General features: G+C 45.7%; 1 protein-coding gene across 1 annotated transcript in view; it reads right to left on the bottom strand.

Annotated features, from left to right (window-relative positions):
- The window catches only part of STIMATE (STIM activating enhancer), a 67,070-nt gene that overhangs the window by 14,002 nt on the left and 30,899 nt on the right, over positions 1 to 22,169 (bottom strand). Inside the window, exons 2-3 of the mRNA XM_009238918.4 lie at positions 4,647 to 4,695; positions 1,832 to 1,927 (exon numbers count right to left, since the gene is read on the bottom strand). Coding sequence (XP_009237193.3) covers positions 1,832 to 1,927; positions 4,647 to 4,695 — 145 coding nt within the window. The remainder of the gene's footprint in view (positions 1 to 1,831; positions 1,928 to 4,646; positions 4,696 to 22,169) is intronic.

Raw genomic sequence — 22,169 nt, 5'->3', positions numbered from 1 at the left:
TTGCCCAGGCTGGAGTGCAGTGGTGCAATCTCAGCTCACTGCAGCCTCCGCCTCCTGGGTTCAAGTGATTCTCCTGCCTCAGCCTCCCGAGTAGCTGGGATTACAGGCACCCACCACCACACCCAGCTAATTTTTGTATTTTTAGTAAAGACAGGGTTTCATCATGTTGGCCAGGCTGATCTTGAACTCCCGGCCTCAAGGGATCTGCCCGCCTCGGCCTCCCAAAGTGTTGGGATTACAGGCCTGAGCCACCGCGCCCAGCCTACACTTTAGAGAGCTTTACTCCCCATGGGAAAAGGCAAGATAACTGGGGGAGTGAGAGGAGGAGGCTCTGAAGGGCATGCCACATGGACTGTGTTCTTGTCTGTTTCCATCTGACACAAAATCTTTTCTCTCAAAAAAGAAAGGCCCTTTTCCACTCACCCTCTCTTGAGGGCCTTGTACCCAGATCCAGCTGAGCACTACTGACCACAAGCCCCAGCTCTCTATGGTAGACAGAGTGGGAGACAAGGGCACTGGGTCCAGTACTGACCCTCTGCGATACCATGTAGCTCTGAAATCCTTGCAGGTAAGCTGCAGGACACCACACACTCCAGGTGTGGTGAGCTTTCCCGTTGCTGAGGCTTGAGACATTTTGTGTAGCCTCACAGCCTCCTATCCCGGGCTGGAGCTTTGGTGATGTGCACACAGCACTCTGATGCCAGAGGGCGCAGCCTGTGCTAGGGTAGGTCAGCAGGAAAACCAGTGCAAAGATGCAGGGGGCATTTCTCCTGCCTGCTCTTCCTCTGTAAAATCACAAGGGGTCACTCTCAGACCACAGATGGCAGGAGCAGCAACTGCTTCCAAGGCAATTTCTCTCTGGCCTGAGGCTATGCTGCTCTCAGATACTTTATGTCCAGAGAGAGCATCTCACGCCTGCGAGAACAAGGACATGTGATGTACATACAGACCTTACTTTCATTCATTCACTTAGCAAACAATTACAAGTCTACTGTGTGCCACGCCTTGGGAATAAAGAGAGAAAGTTCTATGTTCCATCCTCAACACAGATGATTCTGACAGACAGCAAAGCATCATGTGGGCCCTGGAAGCCAGACTGGCTGGGCTCCATGACTCCTGAGCGGTGTGAACTTACAGTATATATAACCTCTCTGTGCCTCAGTTCCACAACTGTAAAATGGGGATAATCAAAGTCTCCATTAATATATGGCAGGCTGCTATGAGGACGAAGGGAGGCAGAAGATGGGGCCAGGATAAGGTAGGCAAGCCTCCTCTGCCACTCCACCTGCTAAGAGAAGCACTATGTGGGTGCCATCAGCAAAGAGGACAGAATATCATGGCCGGATTGAGGTCACAGATGGATTGCTCTGGGGGCTGCATGGAAGGCACGTTGCAATGATAAGGTGGAAGAGGTCAATGAGGGTCAACAACAGTTTTGACCCTGAATGGCTGATGCCACAGAGGAGCCCCAGTATGTCCTGGTTCCAGCGCAGAGACACTCCTATAGAGCATTATCCTTCCTTGCCAGGGGCGGCTTGGAAACTGGGAGACATAAGGACACTAGAAAATCAAAGGACAGAACTTGGATTGATGAACAGAAAGCCAGTGCACAGGGAAGTGTCACCACGCAAAGCCCTACAAGCCAACTGATAGCTGTGTATGTGAGCTCCAGGACAGCATGTACAGGATGGTCTCTCAGGGGAGCACATAGGAAAAGGGGAGCACCCTCTCCTCAAGCCAGAGGGAGCAGGACCAGCAGCAGAAAGCAAGGCCAGCTTATATTTTCAATGGAGGGGCAGCTGATGTTTGCACTCAAATAGGGGCCACTTACAGTGAACAAGGGTCCTCTTCAGTGAGATCTGCTAGGTATACATTTGCAAAGTGGATGAACAGCATTCCTATGGCTTGTTTGGAAGTGTCTAAAAACCTGTACAAAATAAACCAACACTGGTTATTAGCCTGACAGGAGGGCAATATCCAATTTGAGGAAAACGAGAAGACTGAAACAGGAAGAAAGCCACCCCAACCTTCCAATCACTGGTCATGTCTTCCTGGGGCCTTAAGCACTAACTCAGGCTTGGCATCTCAGCCACCTTTCAAAGCCTTCAATAACATTGCCTTTGAAATCCCTAAAAGGTCAAGGATTGATATTTAAAATCTGTTTTAAATTTTTTTCTTACTTCAAAATAAAATGCTCAATCACTGCTTTGTGATGAAGCCCAAGGTGCCTCTATTTTAAAGAGCTCCCATTCAACTTCACCCAAAATGACCTAAATTATGTGTGAAATTAACAAGATGTGCACAAATTCAGTACTGCAGCTGGATTCCCTAAAGAAATTTCAGCTGCTGCCATTTAAACAGTGGGCTAGATTAGGGTAGGCAAATTTTTTCTGTAAAGGACCAAAGAATAAATATTTGAGGTTTTGTGCGCCATACGATCTCTGTCTCAATTCCTCAGCCCTGCCACTAGAGAATGATGCAGTCATAGACACAGCTATTACAATCATACACACCGGGCCTGCGGGCTGTAGTGTGCCAGCCCTTGGACTAGATGGTAAGCATTTCAAAAAAGAAAAAACAAGGGCGTTAATCTCTGAGAGGAGCTATCCCCCACCTATGTGACAGAAGCATGGTGGAGACAGCGTGTGCCTTCGGCATGTTCTCCACCACCAGCACCAGGCAGCCACTCTCCTCTGTGGTCGAGGCACCTCTTGGTCATGGCTGTCTCTCACAGCCGCCCAGCTGGGCAGGGTCTCAGGACTGCAGATATTATCCAGACCAACCCAGTGACGGTGGCTGGAAAATCATTCCCTAGACTCACTGGAAAGGAGGAGTTACCAAAGGACAACATATGTAAGACTCACAGAGCCCCAAAGATAGGTCTCCACCAGGTCCTGCCCCAGCCCTGAGGTGGGAGTCACACATTCTAAAGTTAACAGGGTTTGACAAAAATCAACGGGGGGAAAATAAAAAGAATTATCAAATTCGCCAGCAACACGTTTAAGAACAAGCAAGAACACGCTTAAAAATTTTATCACAGTGATTACTGACGTTTCCTCTGAAGAATAAAATGGCTATTTTGTTAGGAAAGGTAGAAGCCCAAGGCAGCCTAAAACAGGCAGCTTCTTGTGGACACAGTGCTGTCTTGAAGAGCTGACTGTATCCTTCCAAGTGATGTATTATTTTGGAGTTTTGTCTTTAGAACCTGCTTCTGAAGCTGTACCACCATTTTACTAAGGAAAAATTGTGACTGCAGGATCATCCTCTGTGAAATAAATATATGCTTGATATATATATCAAAGTCTATTTAAGAAATATATGTATTTGGTCTCTGTCCTGGTTTCCGACACAGAGCTCCTAAAACATCTGTAATCTCCTGAGTAACAGAGGTGCTAAGAGGAGTTTTTGTTTTAGTATTTGGTCTCTGGCCTTGGTCCTGATACGAGCACCTAAACCTCATGGAATTTCCCGGAAGACAGGAAATTTGCTCTAATGAAAGGAAATTTGCTCTAATGAAGCAAGTCTTAGTGGGCTCCTGGATAGCTTCAGGATGGGGCTAGTCACCAAAAGGACCAAGTCATGATTAGAAACTTAGAACTTTCAGCCCTAATCCCCCACCCTCCAGGGAGAAGGGAGGGGCTGGAGACTGAGTTAACAATCAATCATGCCTACATGATGAACCCTCCATAAAAATCCCTAAACAATGGGATTTGGAGTGCTTCCGGCTTGGTGAACACATCCACATGCTGAGAGAGGGGCACACCCCAACTCCTGTGCTCAGGACCCTTCTGGACCTCGCCCTATGCACCTCTTCATCTAGCGTTCACCTGTGTCCTTTATAATAAATCAGTAAATGTAAATAATTGTTACCCTGAGTTTTATGAGCCGTTCTAGCAAATTACTGAACCTTAGTAGGGAAGTGGGGGTTGTGGGAACCCCTGACTTTATAGCAAAGTTGGGCAGAAATGTGGATACCCTGAGGACCCCACTACTTGCAACTGGCATTGAAGAAGGGGGCAGTTTGTGGGACTGAGCCCTTAACCTGTGGATTCTGTTCTAACTCCAGGTAGTTAAGTGTCAGAAGTGAATTAAATTATGGAACACCCAAGTGGTATTTGCAGAGTTGGAAAGCTGGTTGATGCTGGGGGAAGAAAACCCTCATATATTTGGTGTCAGAAGTATTTTGAGTAGAGAAATAGTTTTCCTTTATGCTAGGACCAAGAAAGACTCGTTTGGAGAGAGGAGCATTTATATGCTATGTTTGATCTCCAAATTTAGGTTAGTTTTTGCTTGCACATACAGACTACAGAATCCAGGAATTTAAACCAAATCTAACAACAGGTAGACACACATGAAGGAGCCAGCATCGGGGACTGATGTATTTGTGTATCTTCCATCTTCTAGAAGTGGAAGCAGAGTGATTCTAAAATAAAGATAGGATCAAAAGTTACCTGGAGAAACAGAAATGCTTTCATAATATACATAGTTCCTAATGAATTTAATTCAGGGATTCCAGATACATTATATTATGTATCATTTCTCACATTCCATGCCCTCCCCACTCCAACACCATACCCCACCCCCAGCCCCAAGACCCCCAACATAGTCAAAAGCACTCCAGAATGAACTAATACCTAAACACATACCATATCCTCCACGGACGTCTTTCATGCTTTGGTTCTCTGAAGCGTTTGACTGAAAGAAAAGACAGACATCAGTAGTTTTCCAAAGAAGTAACATAAAGCAAGATGCACGTAACAAGCTGGGTTATCAGTCTACTCACTGTGTGTATAACCAAGGTAATACACACACTCTTTCAACACGTAACAACATACAGTAAGCCCTGCGAAGGTCACTGAGGTCCTGTGTTGCTGATGATTGGTATGGACTCTTTAGAACTGGACACTTAGGGAGAAGGACTCCTCATAACATGTGGAAAACTGTATTTTTCCCTTTGTGACACACAAGGCTCACTCAGATAAGGATTGGTAATGACAAAGTGGAACGCAGCTGCTTCTAACTTCAGGATGTGCTCTATCCAAGGACAAATCCATCATCAACTCAAACATTTACTGAGTGCCTACTCCAACCCAGGCACTAAGGATACAAAGATAAAACCAGTTGTCTTGCAACCAGGGGGCTAGACACATACATATCACATACAGTGTGACACGTGCTACAGAAGAGTGAAGTCTGTGGCAGAATGATGGCACAAGGGAAGGATGGCCAACCCTGCAGTGGGGACCGAAGTGTTTGTATGTCTTCCATCTTCCGGTGAAGAAGAGACTTTACTGATGGGGGACGGTCGAGCCAAGCCCTGAAGGCTGGGTAAGAATTTGGCAAATGGATAAGGGAGGGGAGAAAAGATACATTCTGGGGAACATCACAAGCCAATAGGTACAGGGACAAAGCATGGCAGAGTGTGTCTGGCCTTATTTAATTTGGCTTTAATACAATAGGTAACAAGAGAACCTCCTGGGGGAGCAGCAGGTAACAGGGTGACAAATTGAGCAGGGGCCAGATGAGGGAGGGTCTTGAATGCTGGGCCAAGGAAACTGGAACGAATCCTGTAGGAAAGGAGAAGCCAGGGAAGAGTTCTAAGCAGAGTCAAAGACATGTTGGGACTAAGTTTTAGAAAGGCAGCTCTATGGCCGGGTGTGGTGGCTCATGCCTGTAATCCCAGCACTTTGCGAAGCTGAGGCGTGAGGATCGCTTGAGCCTGGGAGTTCGAGACCAGCCTGGGTGACAGAGTGAGACCACGTCTCTACGAAATAGTTTCTAAAAAGTAGCCGTGTGTGGTGGCACACACCTCTGGTTCTAGCTCCTCCGGAAGCTGAGGTGGGAGGATCACTTGAGCCCAGGAGGTTGAGGCTGCAGTGAGCCAAGACTGCACCACTGCACTCCTGTCGGGGCCACAGAGTGAGAGTCAAAAAAAAAAAAAGAAAAGAAAAGAAAAGAAGCTCTGTTAATTGAGCAGACAGTGGATGTCTGGGCACTCATTCAGCAACAACCTGATTGGCCTTGGATAGCAAAGAACTTGCCCGATTTATGTCTGAATCTTGGGTCTGTAGACACGATGGCCTGAACAAGAGGAAATGAAAAGTTTTGAAGCTACGTATCCTCCATTGAGGTGCTAGGCAAGTACTTCCACAATGATTCTATCTACTAAAACAAACACTGAAAGTGCTTCCTTTGTGATATTTTCCCACAGAAAAGTACTGAGGAAGAAACAGATGCTGTTGCAAGCCCACAGAAGATGCCTTGTTACTCCTGGTGGCAGGAAAGAACCAACTTCTGGCAGAGTCCTGAGCTGCCAGCGAGAGTGCAGGAGGAGAAGGGAGACAGGGAAGGAGAAAATGGTAGCCAAGACAGTAAACCCTACTCTCTGAATAAACACAGGCAGTCTGCATTTGCCAGGCAAGGACTGCCTATACAAAGAATTGCAGTAACAAGACATGTTCAGAGAGAGATCAACGAGCAGGTGAAGTTGTGAGGAGCTCTGTCATCTCTTTGACACATCACAGATCCCAAACCTCAATGCCAGAGAATATGGAGTCGAGGCCAAGAGGTTCTGCTTGCCTGAACAGCTCTTGGAAGCAGGAGGCCCCTTCCCTTAAGCATGCCAGGTCTCACTTGGGGACTGGAACTCAGGAAGTAGACAGGAGAAAACTAGGCCAGGACAAAACCGTTTGGAGGGAACACCCCCCGTCAGGGCCAGAGCCACTGCATGCTCATTTCTCCTTCTGCTTCAGGGGAATCTATCCCCATCACTATAAAATAAAGGACTTCAAATATAACCTGAGGGGCATGTCCTTGTTCCTAGGAGATGCATGCTGAAGTAACAGAGTGGCTGCAATTTACTTCTGAGTGGTTTGGGGGAATATATTATACATTATAATTATGTATAATAAATGTATTACATTATAAGTGGTTTTATAATTATAAATAATATAACAAATTATATAATAAATGTTATAATTATACATACATACATATATATATATATATATATATATATATATATATATATATATAAAGAGAAGCAAATGTGGTATTATAGGCTGAATTGTGCCAGCTCCTCCAAAGTCATCTGTTGAAGTCCAAACCCACAGCACCTCAGAGCAAGACTATTTGGAGACCGGGCCTTTGAAGGGGTAATTAAGGTTTAATGAGAGCATGTGGGCGGGCCCTAATCCCATATGACTGGTATCCTTATAAGAGGAGGAGATTAGGACACAGATGTGTGAGTGCAGCAAGAAAAGACCATGCAAGAACACTGAGAAGATGGTCATCTGCAAGCCAAGGAGAGAGGCCTTGAAGGAAACCCAACCCGCTGACACTTTCATTGTGGTCTTCCAGCTTCCAGAAACTGTGAGAAAATAAGTGTCTATTGTTGAAGCCACCCATTCTGTGATATCTGGTTATGGCAGCCTGAGCAAACGAAAACATGTAGCATCACAATACTGGTGAACCTAGGTGAAAGATATTTGGCTATTTATTACACTATTATTTAGGCTTTTCTGTAAGTTTAATACTTTTCTGTAAGTTTAATATTTTTTGAATAAAAAGTTTGAGGAAAAACATCCCAGAAGAATGAACTAGTGTAACCATTTAAAGGTCAACATGGGCTGGATGCAGTGGCTCACACCTGTAATCCAAACTTAAGGAGTGGATTGCTTGAGCCCAGGAGTTTGAGACCAGCCTGGGCAACACTGTGAGATTCCATCTCTACAAAAAACAAACAAAATAAGCTAAGTGTCTTGACGCATGGCTGTGGGCCTAGCTACTCAGGGAGGCTGAGTTGGGAGGATTGGTTGAGCCCAGGAGGTCGAGGCTGCAGTGAGCTATCACATCACTGCATTCCAGCCTGGGAAAGACTGTCTCAAAAAAATTTAAAAAACCAAAGAAACAAAAAACAAAGGTCAACTTGGCAATATCTAACAAAATTTTAAATGCCCATGCTCCTTTAATCTACAATGCACTGCCAGATACATGCTATACAAGTATTATTGCAGGTGTGTCAGGATGTATAGGAATATTCAGTGCAATACTGTCATAACTAAAACTGATACCTGTCAGTATGGGGTTAGGTCTATATGACACACTACATACGTTCAATACAATACTAAGCAGTTGCTAAAAACGACAAGGTAGGCCAGGCGCGGTGGCTCACACCTGTAATCCCAGCACTTAGGGAGCCTGAGGCGGGCAGATCACCTGAGGTCAGGAGTTCAAGACCAGCCTGGTCAACAAGGCAAAACCCCGTCTCTACTAAAAATACAAAAAAACTTAGCTGGGTGTGGTGGCGTGTGCCTGTAATCCCAGCTACTTGGGAGGCTGAGGCAGGAGAATCACTTGAACCTGGGAGGCAGAGGTTGCAGTGAGCCAAGACTGCACCACTGCACTCCAGCCTGGGCGACAAGAGTAAGACTCCATCTCAAAAAAAAATAAAATAAATAAAATAAAATAAAATAAAATAAAATTAAAAACAATGAGGTAGATCTATATGGACTAATATAGAAGATTTTCAAATTATACTAATAAATTATAGAATAATATGCCTACCATGATTCTGTTCATGTCCACTTTGAATGGATATACATTTATGCTGGTATTATGTATTATTTTTTCCTAGAAGAATACATAAGTGACTATTAACAAAGGCTATGCTGGGTGTGATGGCTTAAACCTGTAATCCCAGCACTTTGGGAGGCCAAGGCATGAAGATCGCTTGAGGCCAGGAGTTTGAGACCAGCCTGAACAGCAAAGCAAGACCCATTTCTCCAAAAAAAAAAAAAAAAAAGTTTTTTTTTTGTTTTTTTTTTGTTTTTTTTGGCTGGGCATGATGGTATGTACCTGTAGTCCCAGCTACTTAGAAGACTGAGGCCGGAAGGGATTATTTAAGCTCAAGAGTGCCACTGCACTCTACCCTGGGGAACAAAGTGAGACCCTGATTAAAAAAAAAAAAAGCAAAAAAAAGAAAAAAATCCAAGGGCTACTTTTGATTAAAGGAATTATGGATCAAGGAATTCACATGGCTTTTATTTCAGAACTTACAAAAGAAAAGACAAATCTATCTCAGAGATTTGAGCCAATGTAGCAAAGTGGGATGTGGGAGAATCACTGTGACCTACAGCTGGGCTTCAGACAAGGAATGGAGGAGAATGGTGTGCCTGTGCCCGTGCGTGCCCTGTGACAGCCACATATAGGAGCACCTTTGATCAAGTTCAGAATGGAATCAAATTCTTCTGAATCAGAGCAGAAGTGTGGGGCTCCTGCCTCCTTCCTCTCTACCTCCTATCCCCTTTCCCTAGAACAGTCCAGAGTTGTTTTTTTTTTTTTTTTTTTTTAAAGGAAGAGGAAATACTAAGAGAGCTTCTCCAAATCAAATTTGGTAAAGGGGGTAAAAAAAAACAGAAAAATTCATTCATCTACCGTCATATGTTATTGAGGGGCCTGCTGCGTGACAAGCCCCATTCAGCAGGAGATGAAATGCACAAAACCCTTGCCTTCATCACATCCTAGTAGGGAGAGGAATAACATATGGAGCATGGCAGACGGTGCCAAGCGTGGAGGTAAACACAGAGGCAGGTGAAGAGAGAAGAGGGCTGGCACTTGGGGTCTGAACTGTCAGTGAGTAGGTATGAAGGAAAGCCCAGGCCCGAGGAAGGTGCAGGCCAAGTCACGAGGGTCTTGGGAAGAGCCATCCAGGCAGAGGGCTGGAGGACAGCAGGCAGAGCAGCAGGGCATGCAGGAGAGGCAGCTGGACCTCCACCCAGAACCCAGGCTAAGAGCTCCACCTGGGCCTGTGTGTGGTGGCCAGGCAGCTGTAGCCACAGCCCAACAGGCTCCCTCCGGCTGCTGTGTCGAGAGCAGCCCACAGGGATGGTGTGGCAGCAGGGAGCCCACTAGAGACAACCACCCACCCCCATTCACTCCCCGCAGTAACTAGGACCACATGCTGGCACTGACTGGGGCAATAGGAGAGGGGAGAAGAGGTCAGATTCCGGTTGAGTCTTAAACGTTGAGCTGAAGGCTCTGCTGACAGTGGACATGGGGTGTGGAAGAAAGGATGGCTGGGGCTGACTCGGGAGGTGGGAGTTTACACTGTTCCGTGTGGTGGCGGGGGTACTTATCTCCAGGCAACAAACAATGAGGGGTCTCTGTGTGTGTCACAGACAGTGAGCCAGGCACCCTGTCCCACGGAAACGGTTGCGCCCTGCGTGGGCCTGGCAGCTGCTCCTGCAGAAGACACACCATGCTCAGAGTGGCTCAGGCAGGGTCCTAGGACCACAGACCTTTCTTAATTAGTGGTGCTTTGCAGGATGGAGGGGACTCACTCAGATGGAGCCAGAGCCAGGAAAGCATAAGCCACCCTTTCTAACACATCCTCATCCCCACACACCCCTGAGGCGGAGGCTGATGGAGGGTAGCAGCCACACCTCAAGTGCTGGTCAGGTTCCCGAACACAGAGCTGGAAGCCAAGGCTGATGGAGTGATTCCTGAAAGAGCCCTACTGAGCAGAGAAAGGGGAGAAGGGGGAGGTGGAGACTGAGGCCTGCAGCACTCAGTGGCACTGCCTCTGCACACAGGTCCCATTCTGTTGCTTCTGTGATGAGGTGCGCCAATTATCCCCAAGCCACAGCAGGCTCCTAAGCAGACTCGCGGTCTTTTGTGTGCAGGTGTCCTGAAGACGGGCATGGGTCTCATCAGCCCTGAAAAGGAGGAGTGGTCAACAGCCTGGGCACAGTCAGACAGATGTGGCTTTGAATCCTGTCTCTGCTACTATCTAGCTATGTGACTTTTGTATGTCACAAAAAAGAGGAAGGTGGGGGGCTGCTATGACCTGCTAGGCAGGTTGTCTCCAGGATTAAATGAGAAGACAGATAGAAACGTCAGTAATGAACATGTGCTCAGGAGAGCATGCCTCACTGTGGAGTCCCCACCCTGCACCCTGTCTTCCCTCTCCTCTGTGTGTCTGTTTTCCCCACTCCCGGGGCTGAGCCACCCCTGTCCTGGTTTCTGTGAAGCGTGAGACCTTGGGTCTGCCAGCCGCAACCCTCCATACCAATCCCTCCTTTGGCCCTCCAGGCAGCAAAGGGGCCCAATCCTAGGAGGATCCTATGATTCTCCAACCCTGCTCACCTCCCTGCCATCCTCCCAACGCTCTGAATGTCTCCTCTATCTCCTGTGGTTCTGTCCTCCCTCCACAGCCTCCCCTTCTTCCTCTTGACTCCTGGGGAAAAGTTCCCCTCTCAGGGCTCCTATGTCGAGGGCTTGCCAGCCTCCACCTCCAGCCCTGGCCTCCCAGTGATGCTCCAACTGCAGGCTGGCCCAGTCTGCTGGGTTCCTCATAGCCAAGTTGTCTCCTGCCCACCCTGCTAGTCCTGCCCAGCTCTGCCATTTCTGCGTAGAATGGAAGTGTCCTCACCCTGGGGCTCCTTACTCTCCTCCCTCCTTCCCACTCAGCTGTCAATCTCCCCTGCCAAGTTGCAACTGAAGAGTCTTCTGCATATGCCCTTTTCCCCATTTCTACCAGCAAGCTAGCCCAGCCCCTCAGGACTGCTTTCCTGTGCTGATGAGACTGCTCCTAAACAGGCTTCCCTGCCCCGATCTCTTCAACTGCCTTTCCTATCCACCCACCCATCCACTCCACCAGCACTGAGCACTTACTCTGTGCTGGGGATTCAGTAATGGACAACACAGACATGGTCCTTGCCCTCAAGGGGCTTTCAGTCTAGTTATGCTGTGTACCATCTAACTTGCCTAAAAACCTGCCTCATCTTAGAATTAAAGTACATCTTTTGGAAAAGGTGAATATATGGAGAGTATATAAAATTCAAAGAGTATATTTTTTAAGTAGTGTTCTATGGTATTTTTTTCAATCTCTCTTCTTTCAATTTTATATTTAAGTGTAAGAAGCATATAGGTGAGTTTTCCCCTCAAAATCTAGTTGGCAATGATAATGGCTGAATGGTGGTGCCCTACATGGTATGTCCCACAACCCCCGATACCTGCAAATGCAACCTTCTTTGGAGAAAAGGTCTTGGCAGATGTAATTAAAGATCATGAGATGAGATCATTCTGGACTAACCTGGTGGGCTCTAAATCCAATTACAAGTATCCTTATGAGAGATGGAGGAGTAGAGACAGAGGGGGAAGAGAAGAAGGACCTGTGAAGATGGAAGCAGAGAATGGAGTTATGCAGCCACACGCCAAGGAATCCTGGAGCCACCAGAAGCTGGAAGAGGCAAAAAAGGGTCCTCTCCTAGAGCTGTTGGAGGGATCGTGGCCCCTGCCCACAACTTGACTCTGGACTTGGGGCCTCAGAACAGTGAGAATACATTTCTGCTGTTTTAGGCCAAGAAGTTTGTGATTATTTGTTATGGCATCTCTAGTAAACTAATAAAGATTCTTTTCTCTTTTTCTTTCAATGAAATTCAAAGAGTACATGTATTAGTCTGCTGCTGATAAAGACACAGCCGAGACTGGGAAGAAAAAGAGGTTCAATTGGACTTACAGTTCCACATAGCTGGGGAGGCCCCAGAATCATGGCGGAAGGCAAAAGGCACTTCTTACATGGTGGTGGCAAGAGAAAATGAGGAAGAAAGATGGCCGAATAGGAACAGCTCCGGTCTACAGCTCCCAGCGCGAGCCACGCAGAAGACGGGTGATTTCTGCATTTCCATCTGAGGTACCGTGTCCATCTCACTAGGGAGTGCCAGACAGTGGGCGCAGGTCAGTGGGTGAATGCACTGTGCGCCAGCCGAAGCAGGGGCGAGGCACTGCCTCACTCGGGAAGCGCAAGGGGTCAGGGAGTTCCCTTTCCAGGGGTGACAGACGGCACCTGGAAAATCGGGCCACTCCCACCCGAATACTGTGCTTTTCCGACGGGCTTAGGAAACGGTGCCCCAGGAGAGTATAGCCCGCACCTGGCTCAGAGGGTCCTACGCCCACGGAGTCTCGCTGATTGCTAGCACAGCAGTCGGAGATCAAGCAGCAAGTCGGCAGCGAGGCTGGGGGAGGGGCGCCCGCCATTGCCCAGGCTCGCTTAGGTAAACAAAGCAGTCTGGAAGCTTGAACTGGGTGGAGCCCACCACAGCTCAAGGAGGCCTGCCTGCCTCTGTAGGCTCCACCTCTGGGGACAGGGCACAGACAAACAAAAAGACAGCAGTAACCTCTGCAGACTTAAATGTCCCTGTCTGACAGCTGTGAGGAGAGCAGTGGTTCTCCCAGCATGCAGCTGGAGATCTGAGAACCGGCTGACTGCCTCCTCAAGTGGGTTCCTGACCCCTGACCCCCGAGCAGCCTAACTGGGAGGCACCCCCCAGCAGGGGCAGACTGACACCTCACACGGCCGGCCAGGTACTCCAACAGACCTGCAGCTGAGGGTTCTGTCTGTTAGAAGGAAAACTAACAGAAAGGACATCCACACCAAAAACCCATCTGTACATCACCATCATCAAAGACCAAAAGTAGATAAAACCACAAAGATGGGGAAAAAACAGAGCAGAAAAACTGGAAACTCTAAAAACCAGAGTACCTCTCCTCCTCCAAAGGAACGCAGTTCCTCACCAGCAACGGAACAAAGCTGGACTGAGAATGACTTTGACGAGCTGAGAGAAGAAGGCTTCAGACGATCAAATTACTCTGAGCTACGGGAGGATATTCAAACCAAAGGCAAAGAAGTTGAAAACTTTGAAAAAAATTTAGAAGAATGTATAACTAGAATAACCAATACAGAGAAGTGCTTAAAGGAGCTGATGGAGCTGAAAACCAAGGCTCGAGAACTACGTGAAGAATGCAGAAGCCTCAGGAGCCGATGCGATCAAATGGAAGAAAGGGTATCAGCCCTGGAAGATGAAATGAATGAAATGAAGCGAGAAGGGAAGTTTAGAGAAAAAAGAATAAAAAGAAACGAGCAAAGCCTCCAAGAAATGTGGGACTATGTGAAAAGACCAAATCTACGTCTGATTGGTGTACCTGAAAGTGACGGGGAGAATGGAAACAAGTTGGAAAACACTCTGCAGGATATTATCCAGGAGAACTTCCCCAATCTAGCAAGGCAGGCCAACATTCAGATTCAGGAAATACAGAGAACGCCACAAAGATACTCCTCGAGAAGAGCAACTCCAAGACACATAATTGTCAGATTCACCAAAGTTGAAATGAAGGAAAAAATGTTAAGGGCAGCCAGAGAAAAAGGTCGGGTTACCATCAAAGGGAAGCCCATCAGACTAACAGCGGATCTCTCGGCAGAAACCCTACAAGCCAGAAGAGAGTGGGGGCCAATATTCAACATTCTTAAAGAAAAGAATTTTCAACCCAGAATTTCATATCCTGCCAAACTAAGCTTCATAAGTGAAGGAGAAATAAAATACTTTACAGACAAGCAAATGCTGAGAGATTTTGTCACCACCAGGCCTGCCCTAAAAGAGCTCCTGAAGGAAGCGCTAAACATGGAAAGGCACAACCGGTACCAGCCACTGCAAAATCATACCGAAATGTAAAGACCATCGAGACTAGGAAGAGACTGCATCAACTAACAAGAAAAATATCCAGCTAACATCATAATGACAGGATCAGATTCACACATAACAATATTAACTTTAAATGTAAATGGACTAAATGCTCCAATTAAAAGACACAGACTGGCAAATTGGATAAAGACTCAAGACCCATCAGTGTGCTGTATTCAGGAAACCCATCTCACGTGCAGAGACACACATAGGCTCAAAATAAAAGGATGGAGGAAGATCTACCAAGCAAATGGAAAACAAAAAAAGGCAGGGGTTGCAATCCTAGTCTCTGATAAAACAGACTTTAAACCAACAAAGATCAAAAGAGACAAAGAAGGCCATTACATAATGGTAAAGGGATTAATTCAACAAGAAGAGCTAACTATCCTAAATATATATGCACCCAATACAGGAGCACCCAGATTCATAAAGCAAGTCCTGAGTGACCTACAAAGAGACTTAGACTCCCACACATTAATAATGGGAGACTTTAACACCCCACTGTCAACATTAGACAGATCAATGAGACAGAAAGTCAACAAGGATACCCAGGAATTGAACTCAGCTCTGCACCAAGTGGACCTAATAGACATCTACAGAACTCTCCACCCCAAATCAACAGAATATACATTTTTTTCAGCACCACACCACACCTATTCCAAAATTGACCATATACTTGGAAGTAACGCTCTCCTCAATAAATGTAAAAGAACAGAAATTATAACAAACTATCTCTCAGATCACAGTGCAATCAAGCTAGAACTCAGGATTAAGAATCTCACTCAAAACCGCTCAACTACATGGAAACTGAACAACCTGCTCCTGAATGACTACTGGGTACATAACGAAATGAAGGCAGAAATAAAGATGTTCTTTGAAACCAACGAGAACCAAGACACAACATACCAGAATCTCTGGGATGCATTCAAAGCAGTGTGTAGAGGGAAATTTATAGCACTAAATGCCCACAAGAGAAAGCAGGAAAGATCCAAAATTGACACCCTAACATCACAATTAAAAGAACTAGAAAAGCAAGAGCAAACACATTCAAAAGCTAGCAGAAGGCAAGAAATAACTAAAATCAGAGCAGTACTGAAGGAAATAGAGACACAAAAAACCCTCCAAAAAATAAATGAATCCAGGAGCTGGTTTTTTGAAAGGATCAACAAAATTGATAGACCGCTAGCAAGATTAATAAAGAAAAAAAGAGAGAAGAATCAAATAGATGCAATAAAAAATGATAAAGGGGATATCACCACCGATCCCACAGAAATACAAACTACCATCAGAGAATATTACAAACACCTCTATGCAAATAAACTAGAAAATCTAGAAGAAATGGATAAATTCCTCAACACATACACCCTCCCAAGACTAAACCAGGAAGAAGTTGAATCTCTAAATAGACCAATAACAGGAGCTGAAATTGTGGCAATAATCAATAGCTTACCAACCAAAAAAAGTCCAGGACCAGATGGGTTCACAGCCGAATTCTACCAGAGGTACAAGGAGGAGCTGGTACCATTCCTTCTGAAACTATTCCAATCAATAGAAAAAGAGGGAATCCTCCCTAACTCATTTTATGAGGCCAGCATCATCCTGATACCAAAGCCTGGCAGAGACACAACAAAAAAAGAGAATTTTAGACCAATATCCTTGATGAACATTGATGCAAAAATCCTCAATAAGATACTGGCAAACAGAATCCAGCAGCATATCAAAAAGCTTATCCACCATGATCAAGTGGGCTTCATCCCTGGGATGCAAGGCTGGTTCAATATACGCAAATCAATAAATGTAATCCAGAATATAAACAGAACCAAAGACAAAAATCACATGATTATCTCAATAGATGCAGAAAAGGCCTTTGACAAAATTCAACAACCCTTCATGCTAAAAACTCTCAATAAATTAGGAATTGATGGGACGTATCTCAAAATAATAAGAGCTATTTATGACAAACCCACAGCCAATATCGTACTGAATGGGCAAAAACTGGAAGCATTCCCTTTGAAAACTGGCACAAGACAGGGATGCCCTCTCTCGCCACTTCTATTCAACATAGTGTTGGAAGTTCTGGCCAGGGCAATTAGGCAGGAGAAGGAAATCAAGGGTATTCAATTAGGAAAAGAGGAAGTCAAATTGTCCTTGTTTGCAGATGACATGATAGTATATCTAGAAAACCCCATTGTCTCAGCCCAAAATCTCCTTAAGCTGATAAGCAACTTCAGCAAAGTCTCAGGATACAAAATCAATGTGCAAAAATCACAAGCATTCTTATACATCAATAACAGACAAACAGAGAGCCAAATCATGAGTGAACTCCCATTCACAATTGCTTCAAAGAGAATAAAATACCTAGGAATCCAACTTACAAGGGATGTGAAAGACCTCTTCAAGGAGAACTACAAACCACTGCTCAAGGAAATAAAAGAGGATACAAACAAATGGAAGAACATTCCATGCTCATGGGTAGGAAGAATCAATATCATGAAAATGGCCATCCTTCCCAAGGTAATTTACAGATTCAATGCAATCCCCATCAAGCTACCAATGACTTTCTTCACAGAATTGGAAAAAACTACTTTAAAGTTCATATGGAACCAAAAAAGAGCCCGCATCGCCAAGTCAATCCTAAGCCAAAAGAACAAAGCTGGAGGCATCACACTACCTGACTTCAAACTATACTACAAGGCTACAGTAACCAAAACAGCATGGTACTGGTACCAAAACAGAGATATAGATCAATGGAACAGAACAGAGCCGTCAGAAATAATGCCACATATCTACAAGTATCTGATCTTTGACAAACCTGAGAAAAACAAGAAATGGGGAAAGGATTCCCTATTTAATAAATGGTGCTGGGAAAACTGGCTAGCCATATGTAGAAAGCTGAAACTGGATCCCTTCCTTACACCTTATACAAAAATCAATTCAAGATGGATTAAAGACTTAAATGTTAGACCTAAAACCATAAAAACCCTAGAAGAAAACCTAGGCATTACCATTCAGGACATAGGCATGGGCAAGGACTTCATGTCTAAAACACCAAAAGCAATGGCAACAAAAGCCAAAATTGACAAATGGGATCTAATTAAACTCAAGAGCTTCTGCACAGCAAAGGAAACTACCATCAGAGTGAACAGGCAACCTACAAAATGGGAGAAAATTTTCGCAACCTACTCATCTGACAAAGGGCTAATATCCAGAATCTACAATGAACTCCAACAAATTTACAAGAAAAAAACAAACAACCCCATCAAAAAGTGGGCAAAGGACATGAACAGACACTTCTCAAAAGAAGACATTTATGCAGCCAAAAAACACATGAAAAAATGCTCACCATCACTGGCCATCAGAGAAATGCAAATCAAAACCACAATGAGATACCATCTCACACCACTTAGAATGGCAATCATTAAAAAGTCAGGAAACAACAGGTGCTGGAGAGGATGTGGAGAAATAGGAACACTTTTACACTGTTGGTGGGACTGTAAACTAGTTCAACCCTTGTGGAAGTCAGTGTGGTGATTCCTCAGGGATCTAGAACTAGAAATTCCATTTGACCCAGCCATCCCATTACTGGGTATATACCCAAAGGACTATAAATCATGCTGCTATAAAGACACATGCACACGTATGTTTATTGCCGCATTATTCACAATAGCAAAGACTTGGAACCAACCCAAATGTCCAACAATGATAGACTGGATTAAGAAAATGTGGCACATATACACCATGGAATACTATGCAGCCATAAAAAATGATGAGTTCACGTCCTTTGTAGGGACATGGATGAAATTGGAAATCATCATTCTCAGTAAACTATCGCAAGAACAAAAAACCAAACACCGCATATTCTCACTCATAGGTGGGAATTGAACAATGAGAACACATGGACACAGGAAGGGGAACATCACACTTCGGGGACTGTTGTGGGGTGGGGGGAGGGGGGAGGGATAGCGTTGGGAGATATACCTAATGCTAGATGACAAGTTGGTGGGTGCAGCGCACCAGCATGGCACATGTATACATATGTAACTTACCTGCACATTGCGCACATGTACCATAAAACCTAAAGTATAATAATGATAACAATAATAATAATAATAAAAGAAAAAAAAAAAAAAAAACAAGATAGTAGAACTAGGACTCAAATTCCCATTCTATTAATTCCCCACTGAAAAACATACTAAATCTTAATTAAGATTAATTGTAATATAATTATATTCCATGTAAATGGTGAATTTTAAAGAGAATAAAAGTCATATCTGTTAAAAAAAAAAAAAAAGAAAATGAGGAAGACGAAAAAGTGGAAACCTCTGATAAAATCATCAGATCTTGTGAGACTTATTCACTACCACAGGAACAGTATGGGGGAAACCACCCCCATGATTCAAATTATCTCCCACCAGGTCCCTCCCACAACATGTGGGAATTATGGGAGTACAATTCAAGGTGAGATTTGGGTGGGGACACAGAGCCAAACCATATCATTCTGCCACTAGCCCTTCAAATCTCATGTCCTCACATTTCAAAATCAATTATGCCATCCTAACAGTCCCCCAAAGTCTTAACTCATTTCAACATTAACCTAAAAGTCCACAGTCCAAAGTCTCATCTGAGACAAGGCAAGTTCCTTCCACCTATGAGCCTGTAAAATCAAAAGCAAGCTAGTTACTTCCTAGATACAACAGGAGTACAGGTATTGGGTAAATACTGCCACTCCAAATGGGAGAAATTGGCCAAAACAAAGTGGTTACAGGGCCCATGCAAGTCCGAAATCCAGCTGGGCAGTCAAATTTTAAAGCTCCAAAATGATCTCCTTTGATTCTAGGTCTCACATCCAGGTCATGCTGGTTCCAGACGTGGGTTCCCACAGTCTTGGGCAGCTCCACCCCTGTGGCTTTACAGGGTACAGCCTCCCTCCTGGCTGCTTTGATGGGCTGGCGTTGAGTGTCTGCAGCTTTTCCAGGCTAACAGTGCAAGCTGTTGGTGGATCTACCATTCTGGGGTCTAGAGGACAGTGGCCCTCTTCTCACAGCTCCACTAGGTGGTACCCCAGTGGGGACTCTGTGTGGGGGCTCCGACCTCACATCTCCCTTCCACATTGCCCTAGCACAGATTCTCCATGACAGCCCCACCCCTGCAGCAAAATTCTGCCTGGGCATCCAGATATTTCCATACATGTTCTGAAATCTAGGCAGAGGTTCCCAAACTCCAATTCCTGACTTCTGTGCACTCGCAGGCTCAACATTATGTGGAAGCTGCCAAAGTTTGGAGCCTGCACCCTCTGAAGCCACAGCCTGAGCTCTACATTGACCCCTTTCAGCCATGGCTGGAGCGGCTGGGATGCAGGGCACCAAGTTCCTAGGCTGCATATAGCGCAGGGACCTGGCCCACGAAACCATTTTCTCCTAGGCCTGTGATGGGAGGTGCTGGTGTGAAGACCTCCGACATGCCCTGGAGACATTTTCCCCATGATCTTGGGGATTAAATTTGGCTCCTTGTTACTTATGCAAATTTCTGCAGCCAGCTTTTATTTCTCCTCAGAAAATGGGTTTTTCTTTTCTATCACACTGTCAGGCTGCAAATTTTCCAAACTTTTATTATGCTCTGCTTCCAAGACTGAATGCCTTTAACAGCACCCAAGTCACCTCTTGAATGCTTTGCTGCTTAGACATTTCTTCCTCCAGATACCCTAAATCATGTCTCTCAAGTTCAAAGTTCCACAGATCTCTAGGGCAGGGGCAAAGTGCCACCAGTTTCTTTGCTAAAACCTAACAAGAATCACCTTTGCTCCAGTTCCCAACAAGTTCCTCATCTCCATCTGAGACCACCTCAGCCTGGACCTTGTCTATATCACTATCAGCATTTTGGGCAAAGGCACTCAACAAGTCTCTCTCTCTTTTTTTTTTTTTTTTGAGATGGAGTCTTGCTCTGTCACCTAGGCTGGAGTGCAGTGGTACGATCTCAGCTCACTGCAACCTCTGCCTCCCGGGTTCAAGCAATTCTCTTGCCTCAGCCTCCTGAGTAGCTGGGACTACAGGCGCCTGCCACCACGCCCAGCTAATTTTTGTATTTTTAGTAGAGATGGGGTTTCACTATCTTGGCCAGGCTGGTCTTGAACTCCTAACCTCGTGATCCACCCGCCTTGGCCTCCCAAAGTGCTGGGATTACAGGTGTAAGCCACGGTGCCCAACTGCCATTCAACAAGTCTCTAGAGAGTTCCAAACTTTCCCACATTTTCCTTTCTTCTGCACCCTCCAAACTGTTCCAACCTCTGCCTGGTACCCAGTTCCAAAGTTGCTTCCACATTTTCGGGTATCTTTTCAGCAATGCCCCACTCTACTGGTACCAATTTACTGTATGATAAAGACGCATCCAAGACTGGGAAGAAAAAGAGGTTTAATTGGACTTATAGTTCCACACGGCTGGGGAGGCCTCAGAATCATGGTGGGAGGCAAAAGGTACTTTTTATATGGTGGCGGCAAGAAAACATGAGGAAAATGCAAAAGCAGAAACCCCTGATAAACCCATCAGATCTCGTGAGACTTATTCACTACCACAAGAACAATGTGGGGGAAACTGCCCCCATGATTCAAATTGTCTATCAGGTTCCCCTGACAATGTGGGAATTAAGCTAGTACAATTCAAGGTGAGATTTGGGTGGGGACACAGAGCCACACCATTATCAGTACAAAATATATTCAGTGAAAAGTCTCCCTTCTGGCTGACATCCCAGTCCCTCTGTTTCCCTTCTCAGGGCCAACTACTGTCCCCAAGACCTTATATATCCTTTCAAAGACATGCTGGACAACCACACAGATGCACAGATCTGTGTGTGTGTGTGGGGGCGGGGGGTGGGGGACAAGCTGTCACATGCTTTACATGCTGTCTAACCTTCCTGCTCTCACCTACTGTACACATGGCTCCATTTTCTTTCATTAGAGCCACAGTGTGGCTGTGCCATCTCATTTACTCTATGAGCTGCTGCCGCGAATGTCCCTGCCATGTGCTATCTCTGCCTGTGCGGGCCTGTATCTGAGGGGCAGATTCCTACAGGCACACTTGCTACATCAAAAGCTATGTGCAGCTTATTCTGTGGTGCCGCTCTCCACAGAGGCTGTGCCAACTCACACTCCCACTAATAGCACGAGTACCCATTCCCACATTCTTGCCAGCATGGTGTACTAGCAAACCTTCTCACTCTGACAATTTGATCGCTGAAGAGGCTGTCTCAGCATGGCTGCAGCGTGCAACCCATCAGGCCACTTGGGTGCTGGGGCACTTGCGGGGCTTGCCACCGTCTACTGCCTTGAGGGGCCTGGCAGGGCTCCAGTCCCACCCGATCTCACCTGTTCTCTCCTCTCGGACATGAGCCCAGAGCCCCTCCTTTTCCCCGTGCTCACGCCCTCCCCTGAGGATACCAGGGTGTGGTGCTCACTCTCCCAGAAGTTTGGGCAGTGCTACTGGTGCCACACAATAGGACAGCAATTATGGATGACTCAACTCTACCCGTCTACTTCACACAGCACCCAGGTCACCAACTGCTCACTTAACGCTATGTTGTTTGGTTTTCCACACGTCACTCTCACTCGGCATGTGGAGGGCGGGGACCAGGCACCCAGCTCGACTGTCCTCCTCAGA

This window comes from Pongo abelii, chromosome 2 (genome assembly GCF_028885655.2).
Source record: "Pongo abelii isolate AG06213 chromosome 2, NHGRI_mPonAbe1-v2.0_pri, whole genome shotgun sequence".
NCBI lineage: Eukaryota > Metazoa > Chordata > Mammalia > Primates > Hominidae > Pongo > Pongo abelii.
This window is presented reverse-complemented; position numbering and strand designations above follow the sequence as displayed.